The 15,583-nt window shown below is 45.8% G+C and overlaps 1 protein-coding gene and 1 pseudogene across 1 annotated transcript in view; both read left to right on the plus strand.

The window, feature by feature from the left end:
* The window catches only part of LOC137095389 (beta-crystallin B2), a 29,447-nt gene extending 24,166 nt beyond the window's left edge, over nt 1-5,281 (plus strand). The window contains exon 6 of the mRNA XM_067462001.1: nt 5,071-5,281. Coding sequence (XP_067318102.1) covers nt 5,071-5,239 — 169 coding nt within the window. The 3' untranslated portion in view covers nt 5,240-5,281. The remainder of the gene's footprint in view (nt 1-5,070) is intronic.
* Nucleotides 5,282-10,255: 4,974 nt separating this feature from the next.
* LOC137095613 (GATOR2 complex protein WDR24-like) overlaps nt 10,256-15,583 on the plus strand; it is a 75,259-nt pseudogene continuing 69,931 nt past the window's right edge.

Genomic DNA, 15,583 nt, shown 5'->3' on the forward strand with positions numbered 1-15,583 from the left:
ACTGATCAGGACCAAACTTGGCACATAGACCTCTCAAGACCCACCTTATGTCCTGGTGTGGTTTGGCCGGGGATGGACCATGGATTATGGGACTTGCAGTACCTTTGCTCAATTCCTGAGACCACTGCAACCCTCATCCAATTACAGATAAAGACCAAACTTGGCACACTGAGTCTCCATGATGCACTCTACATCCTGGTGCAGTTTGGAGCAGGATGCACCATGGACGATAGGACTTGCAATACCTGCACTCCCTTCCTAAGACCATTACAACTGCCAACAATGGTGGATCAGGACCACAATTTACACAGAGAGTCCGCATGACCCACTCTACATCCTGGTGCGGTTTGGAAGAATTTGTCAATGGATGATGGGACTTGCAGTAACCTCACTCACTTTCTGAGACCACTGAAACCCTCTCCAATGACTAATCAAGACCAAACTTGGCACACAGAGCCCCAATGACCCACTCTACACCCTGATGCAGTTTGGAGGACAGACCATGGATGATGGGACTTCAAGTACTTCAACTCCCTTCCCAAGATTGCTGCAACCCTCATCTAATGACCGATCAAGACCAAACTTGGCACACACAGCCCCCATGACCCACCTAACATCCCGCTGCTGTTTGAAACATGGAAGATGGATGATGGGACTTGCAGTACGTTCACTCACTTCCTGAAACCACAGCCACACTTATTCAAATACCAAGAAAGACCAAACTTGGCGCAGAGAGCCCTCTTGGCCAACTCAACATTCTCCCCCAACAACATTGGAGGAGAAAAGACTATGGATGATGGGACTTGGAGTACCTAAATTCATTTTCTGACACCACTGTGCCCCTCATCCAATGATCGATCAAGAACAAATCTTGGCACAGAGCCTCCAAGATGCACTCTCCATTCTGGTTCAATTTGGAGGAGGATGAACAACAGATGATGGGACTCGCAGTACATTCACTAACTTCCTGAGACAACTGCGAATCATATAAATAACTGATAAAGACCAACCTTGATACACAATTCCTTTCTAAATTAACCTGGGCAGCGCTGGGTCCCCAAGCTAGTATATAATAAAAAAGCGTGTTTGTATGTGGCGGATGGAAGTCCGGTGGACGTAGGGCGGTGTATGTGCCAGCTTTCTGATTGGCTGCCACTGTGGTACTATTTACATATGGTCTATGATTGGCCAGACTGAAAGTTCCAAGATTCTGAAGTGACAAGAAAGGAGAGAAAAAGGCCTTAGGCTGTGTCAGAAAATTACCAATACAGACCAAAATTGGCACACAGAGCCCCCATGAGCCACTCTACATCCTACTGCAAATTGGAGGAGGATGGACCATGGATGATGGGACTAGCAGTACCATTACTCACTTTCTGAGATTACTGTGAACCTCATCCAATGACTGATCCATATCAAACTTGGCACACAAAGCCCGCAAGACCCACTCTATATCCTGATGCTGTTTGGAGGATGGCTCATGGATGATGGGACTTGCAGTATCTTCACTCACTTCCTGAGACCACAGCAACATTCATCCAATTACCAATAAAGACCAAACTTGGCACACAGAGCTCCCAAGGCCCACTCTACATCCTATTGCAGTTTGGAGGAGGATGGACCATGGATGATGGGACTTGCAGTACCATCACTCACTTTCTGAGACTGCTGTGAACCTCATCCAATGACTGATCAAGACTAAACTTGGCACATAGACCTCTCATGACCCACTTTATGTCCTGGTGTGGTTTGGCCAGGGATGGACCATGGATTATGGGACTTGCTGTACCTTTGCTCAATTCCTGAGATCACTGCAACCCTCATCCAATTACCGAAAAAGACCAAACTTGGCACACTGAGTCTCCATGATGCACTCTACATCCTGGTGCAGTTTGGAGGAGGATGCACCATGGACAATGGGACTTGCAATTCCTGCACTCCCTTCCTAAGACCAACACAACTGCCAACAATGATGGATCAGGACTACAATTCACACTGAGAGCCCGCATAACCCACTCTACATCCTGGTGCAGTTTCCAGCAGTATGGACCATGGATGATGGGACCTGAAGTACCTCCACTCACTTCCCAAGGCTGTTCAACCCTCATCTAATGACAGATCAAGACCAAAGTTGGCACGCAGAGCCCCCATGACCTACTCTACATCCCTGTTCTGTTTGGAGGATGGATGATGGATGATGGGACTTCAAGGACCTCCACTCACTTCCCAAGACTGCTGCAACCCTCATCTAATAACCAATAAAGACCAAACTTGACACACAGAGACCCCATTAGCCACTCTACATCCCGGTGCAGTTCAGAGGAGGATGGACAATGGATGATGGGACTTGCAGTTCCTTCACTTCCTGAAACCACAACGATACACATCCAAATACCAATAAAGACTAAACTGGGCACAGAGAGCCCCCATGGCCAATTCAACATTCTGGTGAGGTTTGGAGGAGGATGGACCACAGATGATGGGACTCGCTGTACCTTCACTAACTTCCTGAGACCACTGCAAGCCATATAAATAACCAATAAAGGCCAACCTTGAAACACAATTCCCTTCTCAAATAACCCGGGCAGCACCGCGTCTCCAAGCTAGAAATAATATAAAGAATATAAGCGTTTATATATATGTGTTTGTGTGTGTGTATGTGTGTGTGTGTGTGTATCTCCTTTCCTTGCAAAATCCCCATTGGGTTGGGAGTCATTATCCCTGTCTTGTGCTCCTACCTCTCTACCCTAGCGGGTGGTGTTTCCTAAAGGATTATAATGTAATAAAAATACAATAATAAATATAATATAATGTAATATAAATATAATAATAATGATGGTGAAAATAATACCATCATATGATGATGATGATGATGTAATAAAAATATAAAAATAATAGGAGTTCCCAAATGGGAGTCATCCCGGACTTGTGCTTCTGCCTCTCTACCTCTAGTGGATGGTGCTTCCTAATGTAATAATAATAATAATAATAATAATAATAATAATAATAAATTTGTTGTTCATTCATTCAGTCATCTCCGACTCTTCGTGACCTCATGGACCAGCCCACCCCAGAGCTCCCTCTCAGCCGTTACCACCCCCAGCTCCCTCAAGGTCAGTCCGGTCACTTCAAGGATGCCATCCATCCATCTTGCCCTTGGTCGGCCCCTCTTCCTTTTGCCTTCCACTTTCCCCAGCATAATTGTCTTCTCTAGGCTTTCCTGTCTCCTCATGATGTGGCCAAAGTACTTAAACTTTGTCTCTAGTATCTTTCCCTCCAGTGAGCAGTCGGGCTTTATTTCCTGGAGGATGGACTGGTTGGATCTTCTCGCAGTCCAAGGCACTCTCAGAACTTTCCTCCAACACAACAGCTCAAAAGCATCGATCTTCCTTTGCTCAGCCTTCCCTAAGGTCCAGCTCTCACATCCGTAGGTGACTACAGGGAATACCATGGCTTTGACTAGGCGGATCTTTGTTGCCAGTCTGATGTCTCTACTTTTTACTATTTTATCAAGATTGGACATTGCTCTCCTCCCAAGAAGTAAGCGTCTTCTGATTTCCTGGCTACAGTCTGCATCTGCAGTAATCTTTGCACCTAGAAATACAAAGTCTGTCACGGCCTCCACGGTTTCTCCCTCTATTTTCCAGTTGTCAATTATTCTTGTTGCCATAATCTTGGTTTTTTTGGCGTTTAGCTGCAACCCGGCTTTTGTGCTTTCTTCTTTCGCCTTGATTAGAAGGCTCCTCAGCTCCTCCTCGCTTTCGGCCATCAGAGTGGTGTCATCTGCATATCTGAGGTTGTTAATGTTTCTTCCAGCAATTTTCACCCCAGCTTTGCATTCATCCAGCCCCGCACATCGCATGATGTGTTCTGCATACAAGTTAAAAAGGTTGGGCGAGAGGATGCAGCCTTGCCGTATGCCTTTCCCAATCTTGAACCAGTCTGTTGTTCCGTGGTCAGTTCTGACTGTTGCTACTTGGTCCTTGTACAGATTCCTCAGGAGAGAGACAAGGTGGCTTGGTATGCCCATCCCACCAAGAACTTGCCACAATTTATTATGATCCACACAGTCAAAGGCTTTAGAATAGTCAATGAAGCAGAAGTAGATGTTTTTCTGAAACTCCCTGCCTTTCTCCATTATCCAGTGGATATTGGCAATCTGGTCTCTGGTTCCTCTGCCTTTTCTAAACCCAGCTTGAACTTCTGGCAACTCTCGCTCCATGTATTGCTGGAGTCTTCCTTGCAGAATCTTGAGCATTACCTTACTGGCATGAGAAATAAAGGGCCACTGTACGGAAGTTGGAGCAGTCTTTCGCATTTCCCTTTTTTGGTATGGGGATATAAGTTGATTTTTTCCAGTCTGATATAATATACTAATATAAATAATAAAATAATAATATATAAATAATATAATAATAAAGAAATAATAATGAATAAATAATATTCCGGACTTGTGCTTCTGCCTGGACTGGTGCTTCCTAATGTATTACAATAATGTAATGTAATGTAATAATAATAATAAATATAATATACTAATAATAATAATAACAATAATAATAATATATACATAATACATATATAATGAAATAATAATGAATAAATAATATAAATTATAATAAACAGGAAAGCTTAGAGAAGACAATTATGCTGGGGAAAGTAGAAGAAAAAAGGAAGAGGGGCCGACCAAGGGCAAGATGGATGGATGGCATCCTTGAAGTGACTGGCTTGACTCTGAAGGAGCTGGGGAGGTGACAGCTGACAGGGAGCTCTGGCGTGGACTGGTCCATGAGGTCACAAAGAGTCGGAAATGACTGACTGAATGAACAACAACAAGAATATAATAATGATGATGAAATAATAATTAACTTTAATAATAATAATGTGTTGCAGCTGGGTGGGCCACCAGTACCAGGCTACACATAATAATAATAATAATAATAATAATAATAATAATAATAGAATAGAATATCATAAGGCAATACTTCATTACCCTTGGTCTTGAGCTTGTACCTCTCTACCTCTAGCATGTGGTGTTTCCTAATTCATCTTTGCATTGGCTTTCCTCTGCAGCTGGGTGGGCTACCAGTATCCTGGTTACCGAGGGTACCAATACCTGTTTGAGAAGGGCGACTACAAGGACGCAGCCGACTTTGGGGCGCAACAGCCACAAGTCCAGTCTGTGCGCCGCATCCGTGACATGCAGTGGCACCAGCGTGGCACCTTCCACCCCGCATCCTAAATGGACCACCACAGGAACAGGAACAACAGCAATACCATCAACAACGACCACACTATAGTATTATTATTATATTATTATTTAAAATAATGATAATATTATATAACTCTCTGAAAGCGCTGCCCCCTTTGAGCTGCTACTACTTACTACAAAGAAAGGAAGGAAGGAAAAAAGAAGAAAAGTGGAAAATAAATAATAATAAATAATAATAAAAGAAAATAATAAACAGCTTCACTCTTTGTTGCTTTATTCATTTATTTGCGGGGATGGACATATACAGTAGTTGGATTGAATATGGAATATAATTTAATATTTTATATTAAGATTTTATACTAATAATATTATATATTTTATTAATGTAATATAATATTAATATAATATCTATATTATAGTATATTATAGTAACATGATATAATATTTCATATAATAATATATAATATATTTAATATAATATTTTTATTAATATAAATATGTCATATTGCTATTTAATAATAATATAATATAACATAAATATATTATATAGTATTAGTATAATATGGTATAATAATATGTGTAATATTAACATTTTCATATACTATATTTTACATCAATTATATTAATGTAATGTAGTATTAATAGAATATATTGATATTTTATAATAATATACATTTATATTGATATTTAATATAATAGAATTATAGAATAATAGAGCTGGAAGAGACCTCGTGGGCCATCCAGTCCAACCCCCTGCCAAGAAGCAGAAAAATCGCATTGAAAGCACCCCTGACAGATGAGCATCCACCCTGTTTAAAAGCCTCCAAAGAGGAGACTTTTAAACAAGCTTGCTCCCTCCTCCCTATGACTAACAAAATTAAAAAGTAAAAATTATAACAAAATAATAGAATAACAAAAGTAAAAAATACAATAGAAAATAAATAATAATAAAATGACTCCCAGATTCCGAGGGCAATCACCCCCCAAACTCTGCTTGGATTCACAGTTGGGCATGTTGTGTCTGTGTGCCAAGTTTGGTCCAGATCTGTCATTGGTGGAGTTCAGAGTGCTCTGAGCACAGGGTGAACTACAACCCCCATATGGGTAGGTCAGTCCGCCCACAAACACCTCTAGTATGTTTTGTTGGTCACCAGGGTTCTGGATTCGAAGTGTGGTCCAGATTCATCATTGATGGGGTTCAGAGTGCTCTGGATGCAGGGTGAATTATAACTCCCATGTGGTTGGGTCAGTTCCTCAAACCTTCCAGTATGTTTTCTTTGTCATGGGGTTTTTGTGAACCAAGTTTGGTCTAGGCTCGTCATTTGTGGGGGTCACAGTGGTCTGTGGAAGTGGGTGAAGGTACTGCAAATCTCATCATTTGTGGTCCATCCTCCTCCAATCCACATCAAGACGTAAAATGGGTCATGGGGGTATGTGTGGCAAGTTTGGTCTAGGCTAATCATTTGGGGGGGGGGGGTGTCGCAGTGCTCTCAAGAAGTGACATCCATGGCAAGTGTGGACGAGATCCATCTTTGGTTGGGTTCACAGTGCTTTCTGGATGTTGATCAACTGCAACTCCTATAAATCAAGGTCAGTTTCCCCCAAGGCTCTTGTGCCGTTACTGATCAATTCCTGTTTGCTGTGTGCCATAGAAAAGGAAAGGAAAGGGTTAAGGGAAAGACAGTGGGTGGGGTCATGCAAATTCCACACCCATAGAACCCTGGGATGTCCATTCTGGAGGAAAAACAGAACATCTAGGATGAAATGGTCCCTGAATGAAATCATTTCTTGGGTGGGGGGCAGGATGGTATTTGGGGAAGACATTGGCAGGGGTTGGGAGACATGTTCATGATGTCCTTGGAGGGAGGGATTTTGGTGGCTCCTCGGCACTGTGGTTTAAAGCTGCTTGTGGTGGAGGGAGGCTGTCTCTAACTGTAAGCGGATAAATTTTTTTTTTCATTTTTATTATGTGTACTAGCTTTGGGACCCAGCAGTGCCAGGGTTATTTATTTATTTGTTTATTTATTTATTTATTTATTTGCAGTATTTCCACCCTTATCACCCCGCAGGGGACTCAGGGTGGATTACAATGTACATATGCATGGCAAACATTCAATGCCATAGACACACAACATATATAGACAAACAGTCAGAGGCTATTTAACATTCCAACTTTTTCTGCCACCAGGGGAGCTGTCACTTCACTGTCCATCTGCAACACCGATGAAGTACTTCCTCATTCCCCACATACTTGCTGGAGATTTTTATGGTCTTGTAAATTAGTTAAGTTAGCCTCCCCACATAAGTGATACCTAAATTTCCTACTTGACAGATGCAACTGTCTTTCGGGCTGCAAAGGTCAACAACAAGCTACACAAATTGGTCGGAAGCTCACTCTGACCCAGGCTGGCTTTGAACTCATGACCTTTTGGTCAGTAGTAATCTTTATGCAGCTGACTCCCAGCTGGCTGCGCCACAGTCTTGGGAAGATGGTTATTAGAAAGAGGCACTGTTTGTTTTTAGGTGTTAGATCATATCAGTTTACTTATTTAGATATGCAGATGATACCACTTTGATGCCCCTCCCTCATCAATCGGGAGGGGTGAAGAGCAGGAGCCAGCCGATCGAGGCTCCTTCCTTCGGCCCTTTCGCCATACTGGGAAAGGGCCGTGTGAGCGAGCGCCAGGCCGCGCCATTCTGCCCCTCCCTCATCAATCGGGAGGGGTGAAGAGGCTCCTTCCCCCGGCCCTTTCGCCGTACCGGGAAAGGGCCGTGTGAGCGAGCGCCAGGCTGCGCCATTCTGCCCCTCCCCCACCAATCGGGAGGGGTGAAGAGCAGGAGCCAGCAGAACGAGAGGGCTGAGAGAGAGCGCCAGGTCACCTTTTGCCGCAGCGACAACGGAGGAGTTGGAGTGTTGACGTCATTGCCATCGACGTAGCTGTGATCCTCGCCATCTGACTCTTTTTATTTTTGTTTTTATTTTATTTTTCTTTCTATTTTCCTACTTTCTCTTTTTTGGCTAGTTTTATTTAGTGATTAGCTGTATGTTATATATTGTATGTGTGCTGCTGACTGTATTAGGAGGGACGAAGATTAAATAGGATTATATAGACAGGAATTGGTACCTGAGGATTGTGATAGCATGAAAGGGATCTGATTGAAGTGGCCCAGGAGAGCACTGAGATTATCTGTGGTAAGCTAGTGGAGACATAGGAAGCGTGAATGGTAGTTGGATTTATATGTTTGTAGAAACTCTGAGAGTGAGTATGAACTGGTGAGAGAATGTGGTGTGTTAGTGGAACGATTGATTGTGACGGATGTTAGTTGTGTAAGGGAGTTGGTAAGAGCGGATGGTTTTAGTGGTTGAGTGGTTTTAACATAGACATAGGAATGGCTGAAGCAGAATCCCATGTGCAGGATGCCCTTTTGCACTTTTATGATCTCCTGAAGGAATCTTTTAATCATCTGCTGCTTCAACTTAAGATTCTAAATGGGAAAATGGACGATCTTTCCAGAGGCCTTGCCTCTTTACCAGGAACTTTAGTGCAATCCGATCCTCCAAGGACAGATAATCCTCTGTGTGCGGATCTGGTCAAGGATTTGGGCCTTACTGGGGAGAACGGCACCTTGGACTCTGGAGTGGAAGGAGGAATGGATGCTGAGTTGACTGAGGGTGGGGGAGGGTGGGTGGGTAGTCATAGGAATGAGAATACCAAGGAGTGGCAGCAGCCTTTGATGGGCTCTCTGAGGACAACCAACAAGGTAACACCAAATCATATGGTTCAGCCAACCGCAGCTGGTACTCAAGACCAACATCTTCCAACAGACAATTTTGCGGTGGACATTGCGGACCTGATGATAAACAGAGGCAGATGGACTTCTAGGAGAGCAGTTTGTGTTTCACTAGCCCAAATTCTAGGAAAGAGACCATGGGAAATAAGATTGGAGGCCATTACATGGCTGTGGAGGGACTACCAATCACCTGACCGTTCCTCGCGTCTTCTAATCACACCAGAAGACAACCGGTGGCTTGGCGAGTTAATGGAAAGGCAACCTTGTCTAAAGAAGTGGGGCATCACCATCAGAAGGGTAGTTGTAGACCCCCTCATTCGCCCCCTTCTTGACAGTGGGGTGACCTCTCGCCCTGTTCCATCAAGCCCCCGCAAGAACTCCATAGATACTTCCCTGGTTAGGGCTCCCCCTCCTGGACTGTACCAATTTGAGACTCCATCGGCCCCTGTTGCCCCTTCAAAACTCGAGACCCCATCTACCTCAGCTGTTTTTGCACAATCAGCCACTCTCTCTCGCCCAAGGACACTCCCCCTATTCAGTCCACTTAGCTCAGTTACTGACTCTCCATCCACTCCATCATCGGAAGCATCCCTATCTAACATCCAAGGGAGATTATATTCCAGCATTTCCCCTTCCGAGAGCTGACTAGCCACAGGTTCTAACCAGGTGGGAGGGGGGAGGGCTGAGGAGGCGGGTTCCATCCAAGTCGTGTGGGGGAGGAGACTTGTGGGTTACCATCATCCCAGGGAGAAGCGCAACAGAGTTCTTGCAACCCTGAAGAAGGTAGGAGGTGGTAGGCGCCATGGCAGTCCCCTCGGTCTGAAGGTCCTGCTGATCAATGCCAGATCCGTTAATGGTAAGACCTCTGCCATTCAGGATTTGATCTTGGATGAGAGAGCGGATCTGGCATGCATCACGGAAACCTGGCTGGATGAGCTGGGGGGAGTAAATCTCAGACAAGGGGGGCGGGGAGGAGGGGTCGCAGTGATCTTTCGGCAATCCATCGCCGTGGCCAGATGCGCTGTACCGCAAGCACCTGGGTTTGAATGCGTCCACCTCAGGGTGGGGAACCGTGACAGTGTGGGGCTTCTGCTGGTGTACCGTCCACCCCGCGACCCAGTAGTTTCCCTGTCTGAGCTAGCGGAGGTAGTCTCGAATTCGGCCCTGATCTCCCAGCACTTGGTGGTGTTGGGAGATTTTAACATTCATGCTGAGACCTCCTTGTCTGGCGCAGCTCAGGACTTTATGGCCGCCATGACGACCATGGGGCTGTCACAAATTATATCAGGACCCACCCATCAGGCTGGACACACTCTTGACCTAGTCTTTGTAGCGGACAGTGTAATGATCAGAGTGGAAGAACAAAACATCCTTCCAGTGTCATGGTCTGATCATTATCTGGTCAGCTTCAAGCTTGCTGCGACCCCCAACCTTCGCAGGGGTGGAGGACAAATTAAGATGGTCCGCCCCAGGAGACTGATGGATCCGGATGGATTCCTGAGGAATCTTGGGGTTCTTCCTGCCATGGAACCTGGCGATCCTGTCGACGCCCTGGTCGACCTTTACAACAGGGAGATGTCCAGGGCAATAGACACGATCGCTCCCGAACGCCCCGTCTCATTGCGTCATGATAGGCTGTCCCCTTGGTTTACCGAGGAGTTGGCTGTGATGAAGCATACGAGAAGGGGGCTAGAGCGCAAGTGGAGGAAATCTCGGGACGCATCTGATCAAGCACGGGCTAAGGCCTCTCTTAAGGCATATTCCGTGGCTATTCAGGCGGCCAGGAAATCTTTCACGACCGCCCGGATAGCGTCTGCAGCAAATAGGTCATCAGAGCTGTTTCGGGTTGTCGGGGAGCTCCTTCACCCACCTGTGGTGGAGGGGACCCCTGACGACCCAACAGCTCGGTGTTGTGATTTCGCACACCACTTTGCAGGCAAGGTTGCCCAGATACGTCTTGAGCTCGACTCCAATCTTATTGTAGCGCCAAGAGAGGTGACCGAGGCATCTGCTTGTCCAATTTTGTGGGATTCTTTTCAGCTTGTTCTTCCTGAGACTGTGGAGGAGGTTCTTGGGGCTGTGAGGGCGACCACTTCGGCTCTTGACCCTTGCCCATCCTGGCTTATCAAATCTGCCAAGGAGGGGTTGGTTGATTGGTTTGTGTTGATCATTAACGCTTCGTTGGAGCAAGGGATTTTTCCATCTAGTTTGAAACAGGCTGTGGTTCGTCCACTCCTAAAGAAGTCATCCCTTGACTCTACGGTGCTGAACAACTACAGATCGATTTCCAACCTCCCTTTTTTGGGTAAGGTGCTGGAGCGGGTGGTTGCCCTCCAGCTCCAGAGCTTCCTGGATGACATCAATTACCTGGATCAGGCACAGTCTGGTTTCAGGCCTGGTCATGGCACCGAGACAGCCTTGGTTGCCTTGGTGGATGACCTCCGTAGAGGACTAGACCGGGGGAGTGTAACCCTGCTGGTCCTCTTGGACATCTCAGCGGCTTTCGATACCATCGATCATGGTATCCTTCTGGGTCGGCTATCTGGGATGGGCCTTGGGGGCACGGTTCTGTCGTGGCTCCGGTCCTTCCTGGAGGGATGTACCCAGATGGTGAAGCTGGGTGATGCCTGCTCGGGCCCCTGGCCTTTGACCTGTGGGGTCCCGCAAGGCTCCATTCTATCTCCCATGCTTTTTAACATCTACATGAAACCGCTGGGAGAGGTCATCCGGAGTTTTGGAGTTGGGTGCCATCTCTACGCAGATGACACACAACTCTACTACTCATTTCCACCTAATTCCAAGGAGGCCTCTCGGGTGCTGGACGAGTGCCTGGCCGCTGTGTCTATCTGGATGAGGACGAACAAGCTGAAGATCAATCCCGACAAGACAGAGGTCCTCCTGGTTGATCGCAAACCAGACTGGGGTATAGGGTGGCAACCTGTGTTGGACGGGGTTACACTCCCCCTGAAGCCACAGGTCCACAGCTTGGGAGTCCTTCTGGATTCATCGCTCACGCTTGAGGCTCAGGCGTCGGAGGTGTCCGGGGGGGCTTTTGCACAACTGAGACTTGTGCGCCAGCTGCGCCCGTACCTCGCGAAGGCTGACCTGGCCGGGGTGGTCCATGCCTTAGTCACCTCTAGACTGGACTACTGCAATGCGCTCTACGTAGGGCTGCCCTTAAAAACGGCTCGGAAATTTCAACTGGTCCAGCGGGCAGCAGCCAGGATGCTAACGGGGGCCCCCTACAGAGAGAGGTCAACCCCCCTGCTTAGGGAGCTCCACTGGCTGCCATTTATCTTCCGAGCCCAATTTAAGGTGCAGGTGCTTACCTACAAAGCCCTGAACGGTTTGGGACCATCCTACCTACGAGACCGCATCACAGTCTACGAACCCACATGCTCGCTCCGGTCATCAGGAGAGGCCCTGCTTGTGATCCCACCCGCCTCACAGGCGCGTTTGGTGGGGACGCGGGACAGGGCCTTCTCTGTGGTGGCCCCCCACCTCTGGAATGCCCTCCCGAAAGATCTCAGACAGGCCCCCACCCTGGCGGTCTTTAGAACAAACCTGAAAACCTGGCTATTCCAACGTGCCTTCTCAGATTAGGAATCCCCACTACCAAAGCCCAGAAGCACTTTAGTAGAGCCAAGATCACTCTCAACGCACACCGCACTTATATCTTAATCTTATATCCCTCTGACACTTTTTCAGCACTTTTAACCCTGTACCCCACCCCAGCCGGCTCAGTCTTTTAAATAACGTCCTGTCGTATTGTTTTTGCCTTTGTTTTCTGCTTTAACTGTTTTATTTTGCTATGTATTGTATTGTTGTATTGTGTTGTGCTGGGCTTCGGCCTGTTGTAAGCCGCATCGAATCCCTTGGGAGATGCTAGCGGGGTACAAATAAAGTTTAATAATAATAATAAAATAAATAATGGCCAAAAGCAAGGAGGAGCTGAGGAGCCTTCTCACCAAAGTGAAAGAAGAAAGTGCAAAAGCTGGGTTGAAGCTAAACATCCATAAAACCAGGGTGATGGCCACCAGACTGATTGATAACTTGCAAATAGAGGGAGAAAATGTGGAGGTAGCGACAGGGTTTGTATTTCTAGGAAAGATGGCAATGCACTAACTGCTCCTGATATAAGCTTCGGGATATGCTCCTGGAAATAGACGCTTTTCCTCAAACCCCCCAGGATTTATAACCCAAAATGACAGCAAAGGGTAAGAAAAGATCCTGGACCAGCCCCAGCAATGGAACAGGGTCTCATAAATATTATATTAGTTATATTAATAAATATAAATAATATAAATAATAAATAATAAATTACCTGTCTGAACGCATCTCCACTATGAACCATTGCAGAGATTAAGATCCTCTGGGGAGGCCCTGCTTTCCATCCCGCCATTGTCACAGGCGCGATTGGTGGGGATGAGAGACAGGGCCTTCTCGGTGATTGCTCCCCAGCTATGGAACTCCCTTCCTGGTGAGATCAGGTTGGCCCACTCCCTCCTGTTCTTTAGAGGGATAGTAAAAACTTGGCTGTGGGACCAAGTTTGGGGACAGGGCAATAAAATGGCAATAGGAAAGATGACCAGGCCAATTAGATTTGATGTGGATGACTAGGACAATTTTAAATGGTGTATTTTAATATTTTGATAAATATTTTTTAATGTTTATGTATGGGTATGTGAATTTGTGTCCTGGCATTGAATTTTTGCAGTGTATATGCTGTGCTCCGCCCTGAGTCCCCTTCGGGGTGAGAAGGACAGAATATTAATGTTATAAATAAATAAATAAATAAATAAATAACCAAAGGCACAGAAACAGGTGAGAATGGATGCTTACCTTCCAAACTCCTCAGATATAGCAGCAATAACAACAGGAACTGTGAGTAATGGAGCGGCGATAACACCTTCAATAAACTCACTTAATGTGTGTTCCCCCCTCTCTGATTGGGAATCAAGCCCAGGACAAATGCCAGAGGGTAATTGAGATAATGGTTGTTTGAGCTCCCCGGGGTGCATCCCCTCCCTAGACCATGATATGCAGAAATATCAGGAGATCTGTTTGCTGTCAATGATGCTGATTTTGAACAGTCTGGGTCAAATTTCACACCAAATCCAAAGGCTAATTGACTTGCATCCCCCACAGTGTTTTCAGGGAGTTAAGTCTGCAGAGATGCCCAGGCGCTCACATGCGGATGCTCCTCCAACCACAGCAGGTATAAATCACAGTCAGGAACAACAGCTGAAACCAACGCATGTCTCACTCTACAAAAAACCCAGATAGTGGGTTTTAACCCAACCTCTGAGTTACCCTTCTGTGGCAGTGTCTATCTATCCATTGCAAACTTCAAGACTAGACCACTGGCCCCCTTGACCTCCTCCCCTCTTGCGGGTAACTTAAGTCTCCTATTAGTCTGAGCCAGAGTCTACCATTCCATATCTCACTTCAAAGGCTAGACTACCAGTCACCAGTTGCCCTCTTGGCCCTGGCCTCCCTAGCATGCTTATTTATCTTTCCCATTTTGATATTGGGGCACCCTCACAAACCACAAACACAGTGTACACTAATTTCTTCCCCCAAACACAGTTACAAGAAGTACTTGCTCTGTGCAGTTTTGCTTCCTCTGACCGGTCGGCAGACTCCTTCCAGGTGTACCTTCTATTGACAGTCCAATGCGGGACAGAACCCTAAGGTGCCGTGAGCCGAGCCGCCAGTCTTTCGGTGGGGCCCCTCTTAATGCACCATAGCTCCCCCCCCACACACTCTGGATCCGTGCTGTGTGGCTGGATTTCCAAAAATCTCTCTGCGGATTCCTCAGGATGACTGCTTCCCGGATCCTGGACCAGCCGCCAGGAAATGTAAGGGATCACGGGTTTAGGGTCCCTTTTTGAAGAAATCCACAGAGTCCAATAGGTTCATGTAAGACACCGTTTATTCAAGCTGATCAGCATGAGGCGAACAGACAGCACTTCTCTAAGTGCTTTCACAGACTTCTGTGCCCTCCTCGGCTTTTTGCAAACTTTTATATAACCTCAGGTAAACAAGAATATTTTTGTCATGGAAAGTACTTTGACCTTTACTCTTCCTGTCCCATCAACCTCTTGATGGAAAGTACCTCCTTGCTCCTGCAGACTTTGCGCTTAACCACAACCCAACTTCCTATGTAAGCTTGAACTTTGTGTGACCTCTACATGTCACTTCTTGTTTTTAAAACATTTTATTCCATGTTGCTCTTTTTCCACAGAGAAAGGGTGCATTTCTCCTTTGCTGCTAATTTTATTCAAAGCCCCATGCTTAGCTATTGCTAATTTCACTCATAGACCCTTTCATTTGGACTCTCCTCAACCGGCAATAGAGGAGATAATAATAATAATAATAATAATAATAATAATAATAATAATAATAACAACAATGCAAAAGGCCACCTTACTTGGATCTTTGCACACCATTCAAAAATACATCACACAGTCCTAGATGCTTGGGAAGTGTTTGACTTGTGATTTTTTTATATGAAATCTAGCATATAGATCTCGTTTGCTGTGACATACTTTTGTGCTTTTGTGTCAGAATAATAATAAT

Source organism: Anolis sagrei, chromosome Y (genome assembly GCF_037176765.1).
Source record: "Anolis sagrei isolate rAnoSag1 chromosome Y, rAnoSag1.mat, whole genome shotgun sequence".
Lineage (NCBI taxonomy): Eukaryota > Metazoa > Chordata > Lepidosauria > Squamata > Dactyloidae > Anolis > Anolis sagrei.